Here is a 22,552-nt window from a genome sequence, read left to right on the forward strand (position 1 = left end):
AACAGCCACCCTTTGCCTTGATGACAGCTTTGCACACTCTTGGCATTCTCTCAACCAGCTTCACCTGGAATGCTTTTCCAACAGCCTTGAAGTAGTTCCCACATATACTGAGCACTTGTTGGCTGCTTTTCCTTCACTCTGCGGTCCGACTCATCCCAAACCATCTCAATTGGGTTGAGGTCAAGGGATTGTGGATGCCAGGTCATCTGATGCAGCACTCCATCACTCTTCTTCTTGGTAAAATTGCCCTTACACAGCCTGGAGGTGTGTTGGGTCATTGTCCTGTTGAAAAACAAATTATAGTCCCACTAAGCCCAAACCAGATGGGATGGCGTATCGCTGCAGAATGCTGTGGTACCCATGCTGGTTCAATGTGCCTTGAATTCTAAATAAATCACATACAGTGTCACCAGCTATTTCTGAGGCTGGTAACTCTAATGAACTTATCCTCTGCAGCAGAGGTAACTCTGGGTCTTCCATTCCTGTGGCGGTCCTCATGAGAGCCAGTTTCATCATAGCGCTTGATGGTTTTTGCGACTGCACTTGAAGAAACTTTAAAAGTTCTTGAAATTTGATGGACTGTCGTTTCTCTTTGCTTATTTGAGCTGTTCTTTCCATAATATGGACTTGGTCTTTTACCAAATAGGGCTATCTTCTGTATACCCCCTTATCTTCTCACAACACAACTGATTGGCTCAAACGCATTAAGAAGGAAAGAAATCCCACAAATTAACTTTTAAGAAGGCACACCTGTTAATTGAAATCCATTCCAGGTGACTACCTCATGAAGTTGGTTGAGATAATGCCAAGAGTGTGCAAAGCTGTCATCAAGGCAATGGGTGGCTATTTGAAGAATCTCAAATATAAAATATATTTTGATTTGTTTAACACTTTTTTGGTTACTACATGATTCCATATGTGTTATTTCATAGGTTTGATGTCTTCACTATTATTCTACAATATAGAAAATAGTAAAAATAAAGAAAAATCCTTGAATGAGTAGGTGTGTCCAAACTTCTGACTGGTAGTGTATATTTTTTACAAACGAGGCATATAATTTACAAACGAAGCATTTGTGTTTAGTGAGTCTGCAAGATAAGAGGCAGTAGGGATAACCAGGGATGTTCTCTTGATATCTGTGTGAATTGGACCATTTTCCTGTCCTGCTAAGCATTCAAAATGCAACAAGTACTTTTGGGTGTCAGGGAAAATGTATGGAGTAAAAAGTAAAAGTAAAAGTTGTCAAAAATATAAATAGTAAAGTAAAGTACGGATACCCCAAAAAACTACTTAAGTAGTACTTTAAAATATTTCTACTTAAGTACTTTACACCACTGCTATACTGTATACAAGGTATATAATTGATGTACATATAGGTAGGGGTAAAGTGACTAGGCAACAGGATAGATAGTAGACAGTAGCAGCAGCGGATGTGATGAGTCAAAAGAGTTTGTGCAGAAAGGGTCAATGCAGATAGTCTGGGTAGTTATTTGGTTAACTATTTAGCAGTCTTATGGCTTGGGGGTAGAAGCTGTTCAGGGTCCTGTTGGTTCCAGACTTGTTGCATTGGTACCGCTTGCCGTGCAGTAGCAGAGACAACAGTCTATGACTTGGGTGGCTGGAGTCTTTAACTATTTTTAGGGCCTTCCTCTGACACCGCCTGGTATAGAGGTCCTGGTAGGCAGGGAGCTTGGCCCCAGTGATGTACTGGAATCATTATTCATATCAGAGCAGCCTGTCTATTCTAGGGGTACAGGTCCTCTGGGCATAATGGCTGAAGGTGTCCTATTACAGGACAGTCAGTTTCAGCAAGGTGGCTCTGTAACCATGTCAGTGCCACCTCGTGGTCCTCTGTAGCTCAGCTGGTAGAGCACGGCGCTTGTAACGCCAAGGTAGTGGGTTCGATCCCCGGGACCACCCATACACAAAAATGTATGCACGCATGACTGTAAGTCGCTTTGGATAAAAGCGTCTGCTAAATGGCATATTATTTATTATTATAGTGCATCTCAGCTTGGCTTGGCTCGGCTCAGTAGTGTGAAACAGGGTATCAGAGTGTCCTGTACTTGAGAGAGAGACATGTTTCCTCCACAGAGAAAGAGGATATTTTTAACCATAGCATCACAACAACACAATGACACATGATGCTAAGTGTGAAGTCTAGAGACGGAGTGAGGAGAGAGATGAGCGGAAGGAAGGAAAGAAGAAAGGAGGAGATATTGGAGGAAAGAGAGAAGGAAAGGCAGAGCTATAATCACACTTCAGAGACCTCTCTTCTTCCTATAGATCGCTGCAGTGTAATAGGCAGCATGCCATTGCATATGGCAGACAGGCAGTATTGTGGGGATAGATCTCGGTTCAATAACACTCTCTCTGTGCCTTCGATTCAGCCGTTTTATTGGTTCAAATCAAATTGTATTGGTCACATACACATATTTAGCAGATGTTATTGCGGGTGTAGCGAAATGCTTGTGTTCCTAGCTCCAACAGTGCAGTAGTATCTAAGAATTTCACAACAATACACACAAATCTAAAAGTAAAAGAATGGAATTAAGAAATATATAAATATTTGATTGAGCAATGTCGGAGTTGCATTGACTAAAATACAGTAGAATAGAATACAGTATATACATATGATATGAGTAAAGCAGTATTGCTTGCCGTATCGCTTGATTGAGTTACAGATGAAGATGAAAGAAAGTGCCCCTCCCCTCACATCTTTCCACAACTATTTTGTAAAAGCCATTTTGTTTGATTCTTGATATGGACCAAGATTAAGTCCAATGTGAACACGAAGAAATGAAAAGTTTCTCTGTTTTTAATGTTGTTTATTTCTTCTGTTGCAGCTCTGCTGTTGGAGTGGGTTTCTATGGTAACAGTGAGACCAATGATGGGGTGTACCAGCTGACCTACTCCCTCCACAATGCCAACCACACTCTGGGTGGCATCAATAGCTTGGTAAGATACAACTATGCAGCTAAATAGAGCCCTGTACACTGGTACTGTTCGCTATGGGCAGAATTGTAACTTGAGGTCAGTGTGCGTAGCATCCATTTTCATGCAAGTCTCCCATTGAAATGTTGTATATTCAATAGTGTTCAGTTCTTATGAGATCCCACTGATACAGCTAGTAGCTAGTTGTCTTGTGTAACCCCAGTCCTTCTACCTAGCTACACTGTAGTGTTATGTTGTTATGGACTCTGTAAATATCACTGTAGCATTATGTTGTTATTCAGTTCGGTAAATAACACATACAAGCTTAGTTTACACACAACAAAGGGTTCCTTTGTTAATGGAGGGTTTCATCATCTGTCCCAAAACATCACACCTCCCGGGGGGCCTCTATCCCCTTATGATCCCCCAGTCCTGGTAGGGGGTGACTAGGTTGGGGACTGGTGGTGGAGCCTTGTCCCTTCTGGTGGTGACCTGCTTCCAGCTCGTGGGGTGGGGCGGGAGGGGTTGGAGTTGGGGTGATGGAATGGAAGTGGGGGTGTAGTGGGGGTGATGGAATGGTAGTGGGGGGTGGGTGGAATGGAAGTGGGGGTGTAGTGGGGGTGATGGAATGGTAGTGGGGGTGGATGGAATGGTAGTGGGGGGTGGGTGGAATGGAAGTGGGGGTGTAGTGGGGGTGATGGAATGGTAGTGGGGGTGGGGGGTGGATGGAATGGAAGTGGGGGGTGTAGTGGGGGTGATGGAATGTTAGTGGGGGTGGATGGAATGGAAGTGGGGGTGTAGTGGGGGTGATGGAATGGTAGTGGGGATGGGGGTGGATGGAATGGAATTGGGGGAGGATGGAATGGAAGTGGGGGGTGTAGTGGGGGTGATGGAATGGTAGTGGGGGTGGGGGTGGATGGAATGGAATTGGGGGTGTAGTGGGGGTGATGGAATAGAGGAGTGGTAGAGGGGTGAGGTGCAGTAACAGGGGTGATGGAATAGAGGAGTGGTAGAGGGGTGAGGTGCAGTAACAGGGGTGATGGAATAGAGGAGTGGTAGAGGGGTGAGGTGCAGTAACAGGGGTGATGATAGGAGGGAGGGATATAGAGGGAGGGGAGCAGAAGAGGGAGCGGAGGGGAGGGTCTGGGAAAGAGAAGGCAGAGAAGGAATCCAGCATGCATAATGGGACTGGGGAAGGGTAGGGTGGGGGTAGTGATGGAGGATGAGTGGGGAACGACTGGGGCAGTAGAGGGTCTGTTAGACAGAAAGTAGAACAAGGATTAAGTCTCCTTCTGTCTGGACTAACGGTTGTTAAGCTCCTTTCAGTGTTTCTGGACACATTACTGTCATGACTCCCTCTAAACATCCATGTTATACACACACACGCACACCCCACGAACACACACACACACACACCACACACACGTGGTGTGTGTGTGTGGTGTGTGTGTGTGTGTTGTGTGTGTGTGTGGTGTGTGTGTGTTTGTGTGTGGTGTGTCTGTGTGTGCACTCTGGATAAGAGCGTCTGCTAAATGACGTAAATGTAAATGTAAATGTAAATGTGTGTGTGTGTGTGGTGTGTGTGTGCGTGGTGTGTGTGTGTGTGGTGTGTGTGTGCGTGATGTGTGTGTGTGTGTTGTGTGTGTGAGTGTGTGCGTGGTGTGTGTGTGTGGTGTGTGTGTGTGCGTGGGGTGTGCGTGATGTGTATAACATGGATATTTAGAGGGAGTCATGACAGTAATGTGTCCAGAAACACTGAAAGGACCAAGGGGAAACAACAGGGAGGGTTTTGGGACACGATTACTGCCACAATACAATACACACGTTGTGATAAAACTACCTCCAGGATATTTTGTGTACCGGCAGTCTCCCATGGTATTCCAGTGTGATTCCTGCGGCCTGCAATGTACTGTATGCTGGTATAGCCTGTAGGGAACAGTTCTCCAGGGACACAAACAGAGACTTCCTTATTTAAACCAGAACAGAAAATAATAACGAACATTTTTATAAATAGCATTTGTGGCAGTGTAAATGCACTGAGGGAGTGTTGGAAACTCCCCACAGTTCCTAAGATGTCTCCTCAAATGTTTCCCAGCCCAACCAGGTTTTCTGGTTCCCTGTTTCCTTTCTCTTCTAGAAGGTAGACAGAACTACTAAACAGTGTTGCCAGTCACCTTCATGACGCTGGGGCGTATTGTTTGGTAAAATCCCTCCTCTTAAATGAACTGTGGTTCTGCCAGCTCTCTGTCTTGTGTCCCCAATGGTATTCTATTCCCTATATAATGCTCTACTTTTGACCCGCCTGGTCAAACGCAGGTGCACTACAGTGCATTCGGAAACTATTCAGACCCCTTGACTTTTTCCACATTTTGTTATGTTATAGCCTTATTTTAAAATGAATTAAATCATTTTTTTCTGATCAATCTACACACAATACCCCATAATTACAAAGCAAAAAGAGGTTTGTAGACATTTTTGCAAATATATATAAAAAAATATATATATGAAATATGACATTTACATACGTTTTTTTATTTATTTATTTTATTTCACCTTTATTTAACCAGGTAAGCCAGTTGAGAACAAGTTCTCATTTACAACTGCGACCTGGCCAAGATAAAGCAAAGCAGTGCGATAAAAACAACACAGAGTTACATATGGGGTAAAAAACATAAAGTCAAAAATACAACAGAAAATATATATACAGTGTGTGCAAATGTAGCAAGTTATGGAGGTAAGGCAATAAATAGGCTATAGTGCAAAATAATTACAATTAGTATTAACACTGGAATGCTAGATGTGCAAGAGATTATGTGCAAATAGAGATACTGGGGTGCAAAAGAGCAAAATAAATAACAATATAGGGATGAGGTAGTTGGGTGGGCTAATTTCAGATGGGCTGTGTACAGGTGCAGTGATCGGTAAGGTGCTCTGACAACTGATGCTTAAAGTTAGTGAGGGAGATAAGAGTCTCCAGCTTCAGAGATTTTTGCAATTCGTTCCAGTCATTGGCAGCAGAGAACTGGAAGGAATGGCGGCCAAAGGAGGTGTTGGCTTTGGGAATGACCAGTGAGATATACCTGCTGGAGCGCAGACTACGGGTGGGTGCTGCTATGGTGACCAATGAGCTAAGATAAGGCAGGGATTTGCCTAGCAGTGATTTATAGATGGCCTGGAGCCAGTGGGTTTGACGACGAACATGTAGTGAGGACCAGCCAACAAGAGCGTACAGGTCACAGTGGTGGGTAGTATATGGGGCTTTGGTGACAAAATGGATGGCACTGTGATAGACTACATCCAATTTGCTGAGTATAGTGTTCGAGGCTATTTTGTAAATGACATCGCCGAAGTCAAGGATCGGTAGGATAGTCCGTTTTACGAGGGCATGTTTGGCAGCATGAGTGAAGGAGGCTTTGTTGCGAAATAGGAAGCCGATTCTAGATTTAATTTTGGATTGGAGATTCTTAATGTGAGTCTGGAAAGAGAGTTTACAGTCTAACCAGACACCTAGGTATTTGTAGTTGTCCACATACTCTAGGTCAGACCCGTCGAGAGTAGTGATTCTAGTCGGGTGGGCGGGTGCCAGCAGCGTTCGATTGAAGAGCATGTATTTAGTTTTACTAGTGTTTAAGAGCAGTTGGAGGCTACTGAATGAGTGTTGTATGGCATTGAAGCTTGTGTGGTTTGTTAACACAGAGTTTCCAATGAAGGGCCAGATGTATACAAAATGGTGTTGTCTGCGTAGAGGTGGATCTGAGAGTCACCAGCAGCAAGAGCGACATCATTGATATACACAGAGAAAAGAAATGAACCCTGTGGCACCCCCATAGAGACTGCCATAGGTCCAGACAACAGGCCCTCCGATTTGACACATTGAACTCTATCTGAGCAGTAGTTGGTGAACCAGGCGAGGCAGTCATTTGAGAAACCAAGGCTATTTAGTCTGCCAATAAGAATGCAGTGGTTGACAGAGTCGAAAGCCTTGGCCAGGTCGATGAAGACGGCTGCACAGTACTGTCTATTATCGATTGCGGTTATAATATCGTTTAGGACCTTGAGCGTGGCTGAAGTGCACCCATGACCAGCTTGGAAACCGGATTGCATAGCGGAGAAGGTACGGTGGGATTCGAAATGGTCGGTGATCTGTTTGTTAACTTGGCTTTCAAATACTTTCGAAAGGCAGGGCAGGATGGATATAGGTCTGTAACAGTTTGGATCTAGAGTGTCACCCCCTTTGAAGAGGGGGATGACCGCGGCAGCTTTCCAATCTCTGGGGATCTCAGACGTTACGAAAGAGAGGTTGAACAGGCTAGTAATAGGGGTTGTGACAATTTCGGCGGCTAGTTTTAGAAAGAAAGGGTCCAGATTGTCTAGCCCAGCTGATTTGTATGGGTCCAGATTTTGCAGCTCTTTCAGAACATCAGCTGTCTGAATTTGTGTGAAGGAGAAGCGGGGGGGGCATGGGCAAGTTGCAGCGGAGGGTGCAGAATTGGTGGCCGGGGTAGTGGTAGCCAGGTGGAAAGCATGGCCAGCCGTAGCAAAATGCTTGTTGAAATTCTCGATTATTGTAGATTTATCGGTGGTGATAGTGTTTCCTAGCCTCAGTGCAGTGGGCAGCTGGGAGGAAGTGCTCTTATTCTCCATGGACTTTACAGTGTCCCAAAACTTTTTGGAGTTAGTGCTACAGGATGCACATTTCTGTTTGAAAAAGTTAGCCTTTGCTTTCCTGACTGCTTGTGTATATTGGTTCCTAACTTCCCTGAAAATATTGCGGGGGCTATTTGATGCTAATGCAGTACGCCACAGGATGTTTTTGTGCTGGTCAAGGGCAGTCAAGTCTGAGGAGAACCAGGGGCTATATCTGTTCTTAGTTCTGTATTTTTTGAATGGGGCATGTTTATTTAAGATTGAGAGGAAATTACTTTTAAAGAACAACCAGGCATCCTCTACTGACGGAATGAGATCTATATCCATCCAGGATACCTGGGCCAGGTCAATTAGGAAGGCCGGCTCGCTAAAGTGTTTTAGGGAGCGTTTGACAGTGATGAGGGGTGGTCGTTTGACCACGGACACGTTACGGACGCAGGCAATAAGGCAGTGATCGCTGAGATCCTGGTTGAAGACAGCGGAGGTGTATTTAGAGGGTAAGTTAGTCAGGATGATATCTATGAGGGTACCCATGTTTACGGATTTAGGGTTGATAATTTGTGTGAGATTGAGGGCATCTAGTTTGGATTGTAGGATGGCCGGGGTGTTAAGCATATCCCAATTTAGGTCACCAAGCAGTACGAACTCTGAGAATAAATGGGGGGCAATCAATTCACATATGGTGTCCAGGGCACAGCTGGGGGCTGAGGGGGGTCTGTAGCAAGCGGCAACAGTGAGAGACTTATTTCTGGAAAGGTGGATTTTTAGAAGTAGAAGCTCAAACTGTTTGGGCACAGACCTGGATAGTATGATAGAGCTCTGCAGGCTCTCTCTACAGTAGATTGCAACTCCACCCCCTTTGGCAGTTCTATCAAGACGGAAAATGTTATAGTTGGGGATGGAATTTCAGAATTTTTGGTGGCCTTCCTAAGCCAGGATTCAGACACTGCTAGAACATCAGGGTTGGTGGAGTGTGCTAACGCAGTGAATAACTAAAATTTAGGAAATAGACTTCTGATATTAACATGCAAGAAACCAAGGCTTTTGCGATTACAGAAGTCAACAAATGATAGCGCCTGGGGAGTAGGAGTGATACTGGGGGCTGTAGGGCCTGGGTTAACCTCTACATCACCAGAGGAACAGAGGAGGACTAGAATAAGGATACGGCTAAAGGCTTTAAGAACTGGTGTTCTAGTGCATTGGGTACATAGAATAAAGGGGGCAGATTTCCGGGCGTTGTAGAAAAGATTCAGGGCATTATGTACAGACAAGGATATGGAAGGATATGAGTAAAGTGGAGGTAAACCTAAGCATTGGGTAACAATGAAAGAGATAGCATCACTGGAGGCACCAATTGAGTCGGTCTCCGCGTGTATGGGGGGTGGGACAAAGGAGCTATCTAAGGCAGGTTTAGCTGGGCTGGGGGATCGACAGTAAAATAGTACAATTAGAAATAACCGAAACAACAATAACCTAAACACATTGACATGGGAGAGAGGCATAAAGCAATCACAGGGGTAATTTCAGAGAGCTAAGACAACAGCTGGTAATGACGACACAGTTTGGGCTGAGGCTAAACATAAACAGGATGCGGTACCGTAAAAAGGAACAGTCCAGCAGGCATCAGCTGTATAGCTGAGTTATCATAAGGTCCGGTGAACAGCAATAGGATAGTTCGGAGGTAGTTTGGGGGCTGCTAAAGCACTAGCGAGCAAGAGGCCACGGCTAGCGTGTGCTAGCGGGCCGGGGCTAGCAGATGGAATCGTCGTGGTCGACGTCGTAACGGGAAGCCTGTTGTAACCACATCAGACGATTTCGTCGGCAGACCAGTCGTGTAGGATCGGCGGGGCTCCGTGTCAACACTAGGTGGTCCCGTCCGGTTGACAGAGAGGTAGATAGCCGGGAGATGGGCCTAGGTCAGGATGATTAGCCAAACCACAATGTCCATTTTGTTGCAGCTAGCTGGTAGCGATGAATCCGGAGTTAAAGGTCCAGTGATTCAGTGATTCCGGCAGAAAAACGGATACGTTCTGGGTCGATAACGCGCTGTGCAGACAGTACAGACTGGCCGAATAATAGTCCAGGCTAGAGCTGGCTGGTAGGTGGTGCAGGCCACGGACAATGGTGAAAAACTGCTAACGGTAGCTGATAGCAAGTAGCTAGTTAGCTGGCTACTCCCGTCCGGTAGACCGAGAGGTAGATAGCCGGGATATGGGCCTGGCTCTAGGCTAGCTCGAGGCTAACTGGTGCTTGCATCGGGGGCAGTGGTGATTAGCCAAACAGCAACATCCATTCGGTTGCGGCTAGCTAGTTGCGATCCGGTGATTAATGTCCAGTGATTAAATTATTCCGGCAGAAAAATCCAATGTTCTGGGTGAAATACCGCTAACTGTGGCTAATAGCAAGTAGCTAGTTAGCTGGCTAGCTAGTTTCAACTGGAGATTCTAGATAAAAGGTAAGTCAATAATAGAATCCGTTCCACATTGAGTGAGGCGGGTTGCAGGAAAGTATATTATGTAGAAGGATGAAATGTCTGATAGGGAAATATGTACGAAAAATACAAAAAAACAGGGTATTTACAGGCTATTTACAGACACACGACAAAAACAGGACTGCACTACTACGCCATCTTGGATAGACACCTAAGTATTCAGACCCTTTACTCAGTACTTTGTTGAAGCACCTTTGGCAGCAATTACAGACTCAGGTCTTTTGGGAATGACAATACAAGCTTGGCACACCTGTATTGGGGGAGTTTCTCCCATTCTTCTCTGCAGATCCTCTCAAGCTCTGTCAGGTTGGATGGGGAGCGTTGCTGCACAGCTATTTTCAGGTCTCTACAGAGATGTTCGATCGGGTTCAAGTCCGGGCTCTGGCTGGGCCACTCAAGGACATTCAGAGACTTGTCCTGAAGCCACTCCTGCGTTGTCTTGGCTGTGTGCTTAGGGTTGTTGTCCTGTTGGAAGGTGAACCTTCGCCCCAGTCTGAGGTCCTGAGCGCTCTGGAGCAGGTTTTCATCAAGGATCTCTCTGTACTTTGCTCAGTTCAGCTTTCCCTCAATCCTGACTAGTCTCCCAGTTCCTGCCACTGAAAAACATCCCCACAGCATGATGCTGCCACCATCATGCTTCACCGTAGGGATGGTGCCAGATTTCCTCCAGACGTGATGCTTGGCATTCAGGACAAAGAGTTCAATCTTGGTTTCATCAGACCAGAGAATCTTGTTTCTCATGGTCTGAAAGTCTTTAGGTGCCTTTTGGTAAACTCCAAGCAGGCTGTCATGTGCCTTTTACTGAGGAGTGGCTTCCAACTAGCCACTCTACCATAAAGGCCTGCTTTTTGGAGTGCTGCAGAGATGGTTGTCCTTCTGGAAGGTTCTCCCATCTCCACAGAGGATCTCTGGAGCTCAGTCAGAGTGACCATCGGGTTCTTGGTCACTTCCCTGACCAAGGCCCTTCTCCCCCGATTGCTCAGTTTGGCCGGGGGGCCAGCTCTAGGAAGAGTCTTGGTGGTTCCAAACTTCTTCCATTTAAGAATGATGGAGGCCACTGTATTCTTAGGGACCTTCAATGCTGCAGAAATGTTTTGGTACCCTTCCCCAGATCTGTGCCTCGACACAATCCTGTTGCTCGACACAATCCACAATCAGAGCTTTACGGACAATTCCTTCGACCTCATGGCTTGGTTTTTGCTTTGACCCGCACTGTCGACAGTGAGACCTTATATAGACAGGTGTGTGCCTTTCCAAATCATGTCCAATCAATTGAATTTACCACAGGTGGACTCCAATCAAGTTGTAGAAACATCTCAAGGATGATCAATGGAAACAGGATGCACCTGAGCTCAATTTTGAGTCTCATAGCATAGGGTCTGAATACTTGTGTAAATAAAGTATTTCAGTTTTTTATTTTTAATAAATGTGCAAACCTGTTTTCGCTTTTTCATTATGGGGATTGTGTGTAGATTGATGAGGAAAATGTTTTATTTAATCAATTTTAGAATAAGGCTGTAACGTAACAACATGTGGAAAAAGTCAAGGGGTCTGAATACTTTCCGGATGCACTTGGGACACTTGGGACACAACTTATGTCTGTCTCTGTGTGACTGTGCTGGCAGCATATTCTCTCTGTGGTGAGAGCAGCCCAGGGGTCACAACCAGGGCAACACATCCAGGGGTCACAGCCAGGGCCACATAACCAGGGGTCACAGCCAGGGCAAACAGCTAGGGGTCACAGCCAGGGGCCACAACCAGGGTCATGGATGGTTTCAGTAGGTGGAAAACGGTCTGAAAAATAGTGAAACAGGGCCACTGATGGTTTGGCAGCAGGCCTCGGCCCCATGTAAATAACCACTCTACTATGGCAGCCTGCTAGACTAGGCATTATCCAGGTTTCTGTTCAGAAGGTGGAAACGTTTTGAAAGGGGAAGGTATTACCTGTCTCTCTAAGACAGATATTCATGTTCTGTTACAAAACATTTTGGAGCGTCATGCCCCTTACTGGACAGGGCCCAAGGCTGTCAGTTCTAGTCTGTCAGATGCAGGGCCGAACTGCAGACAGAGATTCATACGTTACATTGACAGTTAGCCACACCTCCTTCTCTGACACACACCACTATGTGGTTCTTTTTGGACTTCTTCATTCCTCTCATATGTTCTCTGAATTCGATTCGTTACCACTGTGTGCTGCCTAGAAATGAATGAGGAAGTAGGACTAATAAAGATTTTTTGAGGTTGCTTGACGTCAATTTACATGGCAAATGAAAAGTCCCTCCTTGCTTGAAATTGAAAGAGAACAATACCTTGTGACTGTTATGAAATGTCATGAATTCTGGATATCATTTACAACGGAGAAAGACCCCAGTTAGCTTGAGACTCATACACTATACAATATCTCTCTCTTTCTTACAGTGTGTCTCTGAATACAGTGTGTGTCTGATACAGTGTGTCTCTGAATACAGTGTGTCTGAACACAGTGTGTCTCAGAATACAGTGTGTCTGAATACAGTGTGTCTGAATACAGTGTGTCTGAATACAGTGTGTCTCTGAATACAGTGTGTCTGAATACAGTGTGTCTGAATACAGTGTGTCTCTGAATACAGTGTGTCTGAATACAGTGTCTCTGAATACAGTGTGTCTGAATACAGTGTGTCTGAATACAGTGTGTCTCTGAATACAGTGTGTCTGAATACAGTGTGTCTCTGAATACAGTGTGTCTGAATACAGTGTGTCTGAATACGGTGTGTCTGAATACAGTGTGTCTCTGAATACAGTGTGTCTCTGAATACATTGTGTCTGAATACAGTGTGTCTCAGAATACAGTGTGTCTGAATACAGTGTGTCTCTGAATACAGTGTGTCTCAGAATACAGTGTGTGTCTGAATACAGTGTGTCTGAATACAGTGTGTCTCTGAATACAGTGTGTCTCAGAATACAGTGTGTCTGAATACAGTGTGTCTGAATACAGTGTGTCTGAATACAGTGTATCTCTGAAAACAGTGTGTCTCTGAATACAGTGTGTCTGAATACAGTGTGTCTCTGAATACAGTGTCTGAATACAGTGTGTGTCTCTGAATACAGTGTGTGTCTCTGAATACAGTGTGTCTCTGAATACAGTGTGTCTCTGAATACAATGTGTCTCTGAATACAGTGTGTCTCTAAATACAATGTGTCTCTGAATACAGTGTGTCTCTGAATACAGTGTGTCTCTGAGTATGTGATACCTTGAAGCATCCAAAGAGGAAGTGTGATTCCATGTAAATTGGCATGAAGATGATAGACTAGCCTTTGGAACCCCTGTGACCTTCTGTCTGTCACTAAACCTTCTGTAACTTTGATATTGTTTATACAATTACAGTATGATCCAGAGATATGCTTCCACCTCTCCTCCCAGGCCAGGCAGACCTATAGACTATGAGGCTTCCACCTCTCCTCCCAGGCCAGGCAGACCTATAGACTATGAGGCTTCCACCTCTCCTCCCAGGCCAGGCAGACCTATAGACTATGAGGCTTCCACCTCTCCTCCCAGGCCAGGCAGACCTATAGACTATGAGGCTTCCACCTCTCCTCCCTGGCCAGGCAGACCTATAGACTATGAGGCTTCCACCTCTCCTTCCAGGCCAGGCAGACCTATAGGTTGTGGTCAGATCAGATTCCTGGGCGTCTGTTGGTTGGGCTGGGGTGAAAGATGAACATTAGGCGGCAGGTGGGGTGTGTGGTGGGGGCAGGGCATCAGAGCAGTTTCCTGGCAATCAGAGACCTTCCCTGGGGACCAGGGGACCAGGGGGGGATGGGTTACATAGTGTCCTTACTGTCTTACCACATAGCTGCGCTCTCTGGCTCAATACTGGCAGGTTACTATGTGTCCCAAATGGCACCCTATTCCCTATGAATTCCACTACTTTTGACCAGGGCCCATATGGCGGGAACAATAATACTAGATATATATATACACACAAAACAATAGTACTACAGCAACAATATTTGGGGTGTCAGATGTAAGGCATTGGCTCTAGTAATGTTCTTAGGTAGGCATTTCCTAGGCCCCTGGGCTATATGTTGTGTGCATTTAATAGTTGGGTGAAGTATGGAATTGGAGAGTTCTGCTAGGGGCCAGTACTTGACATAGGAGTGTTCAGTTTGTGGCTGTTGCGGGTGGTTTGTCTGTCTGGTTGAGGGGAGCCAGTCTGCAAACTGGGCATTCTGCAGAGATGCAGCAAATTTCAGGCAGATCTGCTCCCATCTGCTCTCCAGGGACGTGATTCCCAGGGTTTCCAGGGCTTTCCAGTGGCTGGTGAACGACGTGCCTACAATGATTGGACAGAAAAGCTCTTAATGCACTTCAGGAGGAACTGCTCCAGCGCAGGTCCTGCTGGATAGTGAGGCCCTGCAACATATAATACCATCTTCAGTTGAATCAAAGCTGACACTTATTTGACATTTATAATCTACTGTATGTATCTATGGCAGATACACTCTAGTCATGACATTGTGACATCGTCAACCCGCGACCATCTGTACCCCACCACACCCCCCACATCAGACAGTCACACTCACACATGTACATGTGTACATTGTTACACATACAGTATACACTCTCCCTCTCCTCTCTCCCTCCACCCCTCCACACCCACTCTCTCTACACCCCCCCTCACACCCAATCTCGCCCTCTCCCTCCACCCCACTCTCTCCCTCCTCCCCCCTCTATCTCTCCCCCCTCTCTCTCCCTCCTCCCCCATCGCTTCCTCCTCCCCGCTCTATCTCTCCCTCCCCCCTCTATCTCTCCCTCCAGTCCACTCCCACCCTCTATCTCTCCCTCCAGTCCACTCCACCCTCTATCTCTCCCTCCAGTCCACTCCACCCTCTATCTCTCCCTCCAGTCCACTCCACCCTCTATCTCTCCCTCCAGTCCACTCCCCCTCTATCTCTCCCTCCAGTCCACTCCACCCTCTATCTCTCCCTCCAGTCCACTCACCCTCTATCTCTCCCTCCAGTCCACTCCCCCTCTATCTCTCCCTCCAGTCCACTCACCCTCTATCTCTCCCTCCAGTCCACTCCACCCTCTATCTCTCCCTCCAGTCCACTCCCCCTCTATCTCTCCCTCCAGTCCACTCACCCTCTATCTCTCCCTCCAGTCCACTCCCCCTCTATCTCTCCCTCCAGTCCACTCCCCCCTCTATCTCTCCCTCCAGTCCACTCCCCCCTCTATCTCTCCCCCCTCCCCCCTCTATCTCTCCCTCCAGTCCACTCCCCAGCCCCCTCTATCTCTCCCTCCACCTTTTTTCTGATGGTTTTCTATCTCATTACAGATTTGTAATCATATGGAAACTCTCTACCTCCCTATCTCTCTAGTACTTTTTCTCCCTCTTTCTCTCCCCTCTCTCTCTCCCCATCTCTTACCCCCCTCTCTCTATCTCTCCCCCTCTATCGCTTTCTCCTCCTCTCAATACTGACTCTACACACACCACTCACATACAATCATCATATACACTACTGCTACTCTGTTTATCATATATCCTGATGGCTTGTCAACTTACCCCTATACATATCTACCTCTATCACTCCAGTATTAAAGCAGATCACGCTCTTCTTTTGACTGACTCAGTGGCCTTGTGGTTAGAGAATGGAAGGTTATGAGTTTGGTCCCCAGCTGAGTCACACCAAAGACTGTAAAAATGGGACCTGATGCGTCAACATTAAGGAGAGATTGGGGGTAAGGCCCTGCTATAGACTAGCGTCCTGTCCAGGGGGTGTGCTGGTACATTAAGCTGCCTCATGCTATGGAAACAGGAGATAGGCTAGGTTCTTCATTTAATAATAATAATAATAATAATATGCCATTTAGCAGACGCTTTTATCCAAAGCGACTTACAGTCATGCGTGCATACATTTTTTGTGTATGGGTGGTCCCGGGGATCGAACCCACTACCTTGGCGTTACAAGCGCCGTGCTCTACCAGCTAAGCTACAGAGGACCACACTGCATGACAATTTCACCTGTCACATTATTTAACGTTATGAAACGTACCATAGTTCCCCAAAACAGTTGAGCTATCACGTGTTTGTTTGTAAATAGCAATTTTGTTGTAATGTTTGAGTCACTCAAATATCACATGAATACACATTAGACATGGCAAAACGTATAGAATTGCAAGAAAATGTGCTTTAAAAATGCAACATTTTCTCTCCGCCAACAAGAAGGGTGTGAACAGTTTGTGTTATGAACAGTGTTTGTGCCCATAGAGATAGACGTGGCACGTGTGCTCGCGCAGGGGGGCGCGGGATGTTCCCCAATGCTGGAAGGGGGGCGCGGGATGTTCCCCAATGCTGGAAGGGGGGGCGGGATGTTCCCCAATGCTGGAAGGGGGGCGCGGGATGTTCCCCAATGCTGGAAGGGGGGCGCGGGATGTTCCCCAATGCTGGAAGGGGGCGCGGGATGTTCCCCAATGCTGGAAGGGGGGCGCGGGATGTTCCCCAATGCTGGAAGGGGGCGCAGGATGTTCCCCAATGCTGGAAGGGGGCGCAGGATGTTCCCCAATGCTGGAAGGGGGGCGGGATGTTCCCCAATGCTGGAAGGGGGCGCGGGATGTTCCCCAATGCTGGAAGGGGGCGCGGGATGTTCCCCAATGCTGGAAGAGGGGCGCGGGATGTTCCCCAATGCTGGAAGGGGGGCGCAGGATGTTCCCCAATGCTGGAAGTGGGGCGCGGGATGTTCCCCAATGCTGGAAGGGGGGCGCGGGATGTTCCCCAATGCTGGAAGGGGGGCGCAGGATGTTCCCCAATGCTGGAAGGGGGGCGCGGGATGTTCCCCAATGCTGAAAGGGGGGCGCGGGATGTTCCCCAATGCTGGAAGGGGGGCGCGGGATGTTCCCCAATGCTGGAAGGGGGGCGCGGGATGTTCCCCAATGCTGGAAGGGGGGCCTGAGTGAAAAGGTTTGGGAACCCCTGCAATAGAGTAATCAGGGACGTGCAACTATAGTTTTCCTTCACAGAAAATACATGAATCAGATGACAACAGAAGTGCAACGTTATTTGGCTGTCAGCCACACAACTAAATGAGCCATGCAAAAAATGATGCATGGCCGTGTTTATCATAGAAAGAATGTAGCCAGCTACATTTCCTGATGTTTTTCTTAAAGTGAATCTTACATTTTACAGGAGAAAAATACCACTGTAGTCCTGTCTGCTGATATAATGTCCATAAGTCAATTCTCATCTGAGTGGAGAGATGCAACTGAAGCACAAAATGAGTCTGATGCCGAGCAGAAATTTCAATATGAAGCATTTACAGTGGGGAAAAAAAAGTATTTAGTCAGCCACCAATTGGTAAATCCCAGGATGAGTGAAGGATGGTATGAGGATATGAAAATCTGGATACCGCCCCAACCCTAGCTAGCTACCGTTGTCGCCCCCGCCCCTTCTTCTGTGGGGTTTATCGGCGGCTCTCATCCAACGTTATGGTGCATTACCGCCACCTACTGTACTGGAGCGCCCCCGCCTTCCGCATGTCCATAGCTTAAACATGGACCAATAGAAGTATAAAGAGGCGTTCCTGCAGACGCAGAAATGCCCACATACAGGAACGCCCTGAATTGCAGACCGCAGCTGCACCCTTCTCAGAACTGACACTGTCAGAGTAGACGTTACACATACAGTGGGGAAAAAAAGTATTTAGTCAGCCACCAATTGTGCAAGTTCTCCCACTTAAAAAGATGAGAGAGGTCTGTAATTTTCATCATAGGTACACGTCAACTATGACAGACAAAATGAGAGAAAAAAAATCCAGAAAATCACATTGGAGGATTTTTTATGAATTTATTTGCAAATTATGGTGGAAAATAAGTATTTGGTCACCTACAAACAAGCAAGATTTCTGGCTCTCACAGACCTGTAACTTCTTCTTTAAGAGGCTCCTCTGTCCTCCACTCGTTACCTGTATGAATGGCACCTGTTTGAACTTGTTATCAGTATAAAAGACACCTGTCCACAACCTCAAACAGTCACACTCCAAACTCCACTATGGCCAAGACCAAAGAGCTGTCAAAAGACACCAGAAACAAAATTGTAGACCTGCACCAGGCTGGGAAGACTGAATCTGCAATAGGTAAGAGTCTTGGTTTGAAGAAATCAACTGTGGGAGCAATTATTAGGAAATGGAAGACATACAAGACCACTGATAATCTCCCTCGATCTGGGGCTCCACGCAAGATCTCACCCCGTGGGGTCAAAATGATCACAAGAACGGTGAGCAAAAATCCCAGAACCACACGGGGGGACCTAGTGAATGACCTGCAGAGAGCTGGGACCAAAGTAACAAAGCCTACCATCAGTAACACACTACGCCGCCAGGGACTCAAAACCTGCAGTGCCAGACGTGTCCCCCTGCTTAAGCCAGTACATGTCCAGGCCCGTCTGAAGTTAGCTAGAGTGCATTTGGATGATCCAGAAGAGGTTTGGGAGAATGTCAGATGAAACCAAAATATAACTTTTTGGTAAAAACTCAACTCGTCGTGTTTGGAGGACAAAGAATGCTGAGGTGCATCCAAAGAACACCATACCTACTGTGAAGCATGGGGGTGGAAACATCATGCTTTGGGGCTGTTTTTCTGCAAAGGGACCAGGACGACTGATCCGTGTAAAAGAAAGAATGAATGGGGCCATGTATCGTGAGATTTTGAGTGAAAACCTCCTTCCATCAGCAAGGGCATCGAAGATGAAACGTGGCTGGGTCTTTCAGCATGACAATGATCCCAAACACACCGCCCGGGCAACGAAGGAGTGGCTTTGTAAGAAGCATTTCAAGGTCCTGGAGTGGCCTAGCCAGTCTCCAGATCTCAACCCCATAGAAAATCTTTGGAGGGAGTTGAAAGTCAGTGTTGCCCAGCGACAGCCCCAAAACATCACTGCTCTAGAGGAGATCTGCATGGAGGAATGGGCCAAAATACCAGCAACAGTGTGTGAAAACCTTGTGAACCTTGTGAAGACTTACAGAAAACGTTTGACCTGTGTCATTGCCAACAAAGGGTATAAAACAAAGTATTGAGAAACTTTTGTTATTGACCAAATACTTATTTTCCACCATAATTTGCAAATAAATTCATTAAAAATCCTACAATGTGATTTTCTGGATTCTTTTTTCTCATTTTGTCTGTCATAGTTGACGTGTACCTATGATGAAAATTACAGGCCTCTCTCATCTTTTTAAGTGGGAGAACTTGCACAATTGGTGGCTGACTAAATACTTTTTTTCCCCACTGTATATCTGCATTTACAAAACGCAGCAAGAGAAAAATGAAGAATTCTGCATTAACACGACCCCTAAGTTTAACTTGCTAGTTATCTAAGTAAGTTGCTGAATTAATAAGATGACGGGGCATCATATTGTGTTGTCTTTCTGCCGTGTTTGAGAAGTCAAAGCCCTGTGGATGAGTTGTCTGTACAGCTGGCACTGCTATCTTTTTATTTCCTTGTGTTTTTTTCTCCTCTCCATTCTCGGCCCCATCTTCTTCAGCAGAGCAGGCAGGCCTGTTGCCCTAGCGACACACACAGTCCCCGAGTGGCGCAATGGTCTAAGGCCATGCCACTAGAGATCTTGGTTCGAATCCAGGCTCTGTCGTAACCGGCCGCGACCGGGAGACCCATGGGGCGGCGCACAATTGGCCCAGCGTCGTCCAGGGTAGGGGAGGGAATGGCCGGCAGGGGTGTAGCTCAGTTGGTAGAGCATGGCGTTTGCAACGCCAGGGTTGTGGGTTTGATTCCCACGGGGGGCCAGTATAATAAAATAATGTATGCACTCACTAACTGTAAGTCGCTCTGGATAAGAGCATCTGCTAAATGACTCAAATGGAAATGTACACATGTTGCTCCAGAGCAGACAAGCATCAAAACTTTGTTCATTTGCACAATGGCCCATTGCCCTAGCGACACACACAGCAGGCCCGTTGCCCTAGCGACACACACAGCGTGTCACAATGGCTCTCGTTCACATTCGCTAGTAAATGACCAAACTCACCAAAAATGACAATTGGTAGTGCCTAACTATATATGTATAACTTTATGAGCTAGATTGCCGGTCTTTGCAATTAGTTTATTTTCATTTGCACTCGTTAGCATATTTAGCTAGCAGCCTCTATGGAAATATGACATTACTTGTGTTACTTTTGTTAGCATTTAGGTAACAGATCCCCAATGGTATTCTTTGCGTTTTTGGCACCCCCTTGTGTACTAAACCGGTAATACCGTAAATCTCGGAATTAAAGAAGGATGGTATGACAAAAAAGAAATCTGGAAACCGCCCAACCCTAGTGCATGTGATATTAAAATGTGAAACTTGTTCTGGTGGCTGCTATGGTAACTTGTAGCCTGTACACAGACAGACAGGCAGACAGGCAGGCAGACAGACATCATTCATCTCTCATCTTCTTATTACTACTCTCTCCCTTCACCATGTCTACATTAGCATGTTATAGGCTGCATGCCAAATGGCACCCTATTCCCTGTATAGTGCAGTACTTTTGAACAGAGCCCATAGATCACTAGATAACACCTAGCAGTACTCTGATAAGATCTGGTTTCCTCTGAGTAGCTGGAGGACTGAAGTGTCAGAGCAGAGCTAGCAGAGGTGGTAAAATACCACAGATAAAAACATGAAGCTGATGATGGAAAAACAAGTGGGTATTTTAAACTTTGTGGTTTGAAGATTCTGCATCTTATGAGGGTGGCAAGGATATTATGCTCTTAGTTAAAGTTTTAAAAAAACTTTAGGGTTAGTTATGTACTCCTCAGTTTACTGAACTATAGTTAAATAATCGCCTCCTTATAATGCACATTGATGAAGAACGTTTAAAAAAAGAAATCACCCTGCAAGATTCTAATGAGGTTTATGGTCAATTTTGCTCTAAGTCTAAATCTGTGTCTGTACAGGGCAAGGGCGAAATTGTGATGTATAAGTGGAAGTTAGAAAAAACTTTAAACACATTTTTACACAGGGCAGAGAGAAACATTTTCAGTTTTATAATGCTATTCTATGCATTTTGTCATGAGTCTGAGAGAAAATGCTGCAGTTTTAAAGCACATTTCTTGCAATTCTACACATTTTGCCATGGGACAGAGAGAAAAATGTTCCGTTTTATAATCATATTCTATGTATTTTGTCATGAGTGAGAGAAAATGTTGCTGTATTATAGCTCATCTCATGCTATTCTTCACATTTTGCCATGAGGCTGAGAGAAAATATTGTAGTTTTAAAGTAACTGTCCAGTGAAAATCTCACATTTAAAAATTCATATTCTGGTTGCCCTTTCCTGCTGTCAAATGACCAAATCGCCCTGTAGTGGCCTCATGGTTGCAATGTTGTTAATATTTTTCCTACTTTCATAATTAAGAAACGTTTCTTTTTCTGCCGAAAATCCGGTATTTCTATGTCAAACGGTTTTGCTATATTTCAGTCTTCTGTGACGTATATAAGGTGTAATATTGGGATGCAAACTCAAAATTGAATATCTATATCTAACATGGTACAGGTGTCTTCTTTTTTTAAAGACCATAACCATGTTTGTGAGGTGTATACTTTTGTTTCAAAGTAGATTTATTGAAGACTACCAAGAAACGCTGTGTGACCCTGATTTAGCCCACCACAGTAAAAGGTTAACTCATACCCAAATAATGTTGTTGACTCATCCTATACTCGTATTTGTGGCCAAAGCATAAATTGGAGAGAAAAAAACTTTTAAAAACCCACCTCAAACTTGTATCTCAAACAGACCTTTTAAAAAATGCTTACTATTTCTTCATAGAGGATTATGTCATCCTCATGAGGATGAGCTGGCCAATCAGTGGTCTACTCGCATTAAAATGTTTTATGACCAGTATACGCCCACACCATTCTGTTGTTGGGGTGCGTCCACACCATTCCAACACAGAAAAGCTGCTTTTTAACATGCTTAATTACCATTTTTTGGAAGGAAAACTATTTCACTCATATTGTAATTAATTATAGATCACATTTCATAGAAATATGTAAACACTCGACAGTTATTTTAAAGGTCGACTTTGGGCAAAAACGCAAAAATAATGTATTTAAACTGTAGAACTGATCAATGCACCATCATGCCAGGTCAGTTAATGCTTGAATAATATATTTGGCAACCGATTTCCAAAGCTTTCATCCAAAAACAAATCCCGTGAAATTACATCAACACATACAGGAGGAGTTACTGTCTAGCTACAAGTGGCTAGCTTAGCTAACAAAGAAGCTACATTGGTCGCGGCACACAGGACCAGAATGACACATCGATGAACCACCAAAGGCACACCCCATTTCTGTTTGAAAATTGAGAAAGAGGAGGAGTTGGACCGTTTTTCTGTGCTCAAAGTCAACCGTTAAAGCAAATGTCCTGCAATTCTACACATTTTGCCATTGCTTATGACGTGTTCATATGCTATCTGGGGGTCCCCGACCCCAATTGTTTGGTAC

The 22,552-nt window shown here is 45.5% G+C and overlaps 1 protein-coding gene across 2 annotated transcripts in view; it reads left to right on the plus strand.

The window, feature by feature from the left end:
- The window catches only part of LOC121551512 (protein tweety homolog 2-like), a 67,996-nt gene that overhangs the window by 19,225 nt on the left and 26,219 nt on the right, over positions 1-22,552 (plus strand). For both annotated transcript variants that reach the window (XM_045210973.1, XM_041864210.2), the window contains exon 3: positions 2,847-2,958. In XM_045210973.1, coding sequence (XP_045066908.1) covers positions 2,847-2,958 — 112 coding nt within the window. The remainder of the gene's footprint in view (positions 1-2,846; positions 2,959-22,552) is intronic.

This window comes from Coregonus clupeaformis, chromosome 35 (assembly GCF_020615455.1).
Source record: "Coregonus clupeaformis isolate EN_2021a chromosome 35, ASM2061545v1, whole genome shotgun sequence".
Classification (NCBI taxonomy): Eukaryota; Metazoa; Chordata; class Actinopteri; order Salmoniformes; family Salmonidae; genus Coregonus; species Coregonus clupeaformis.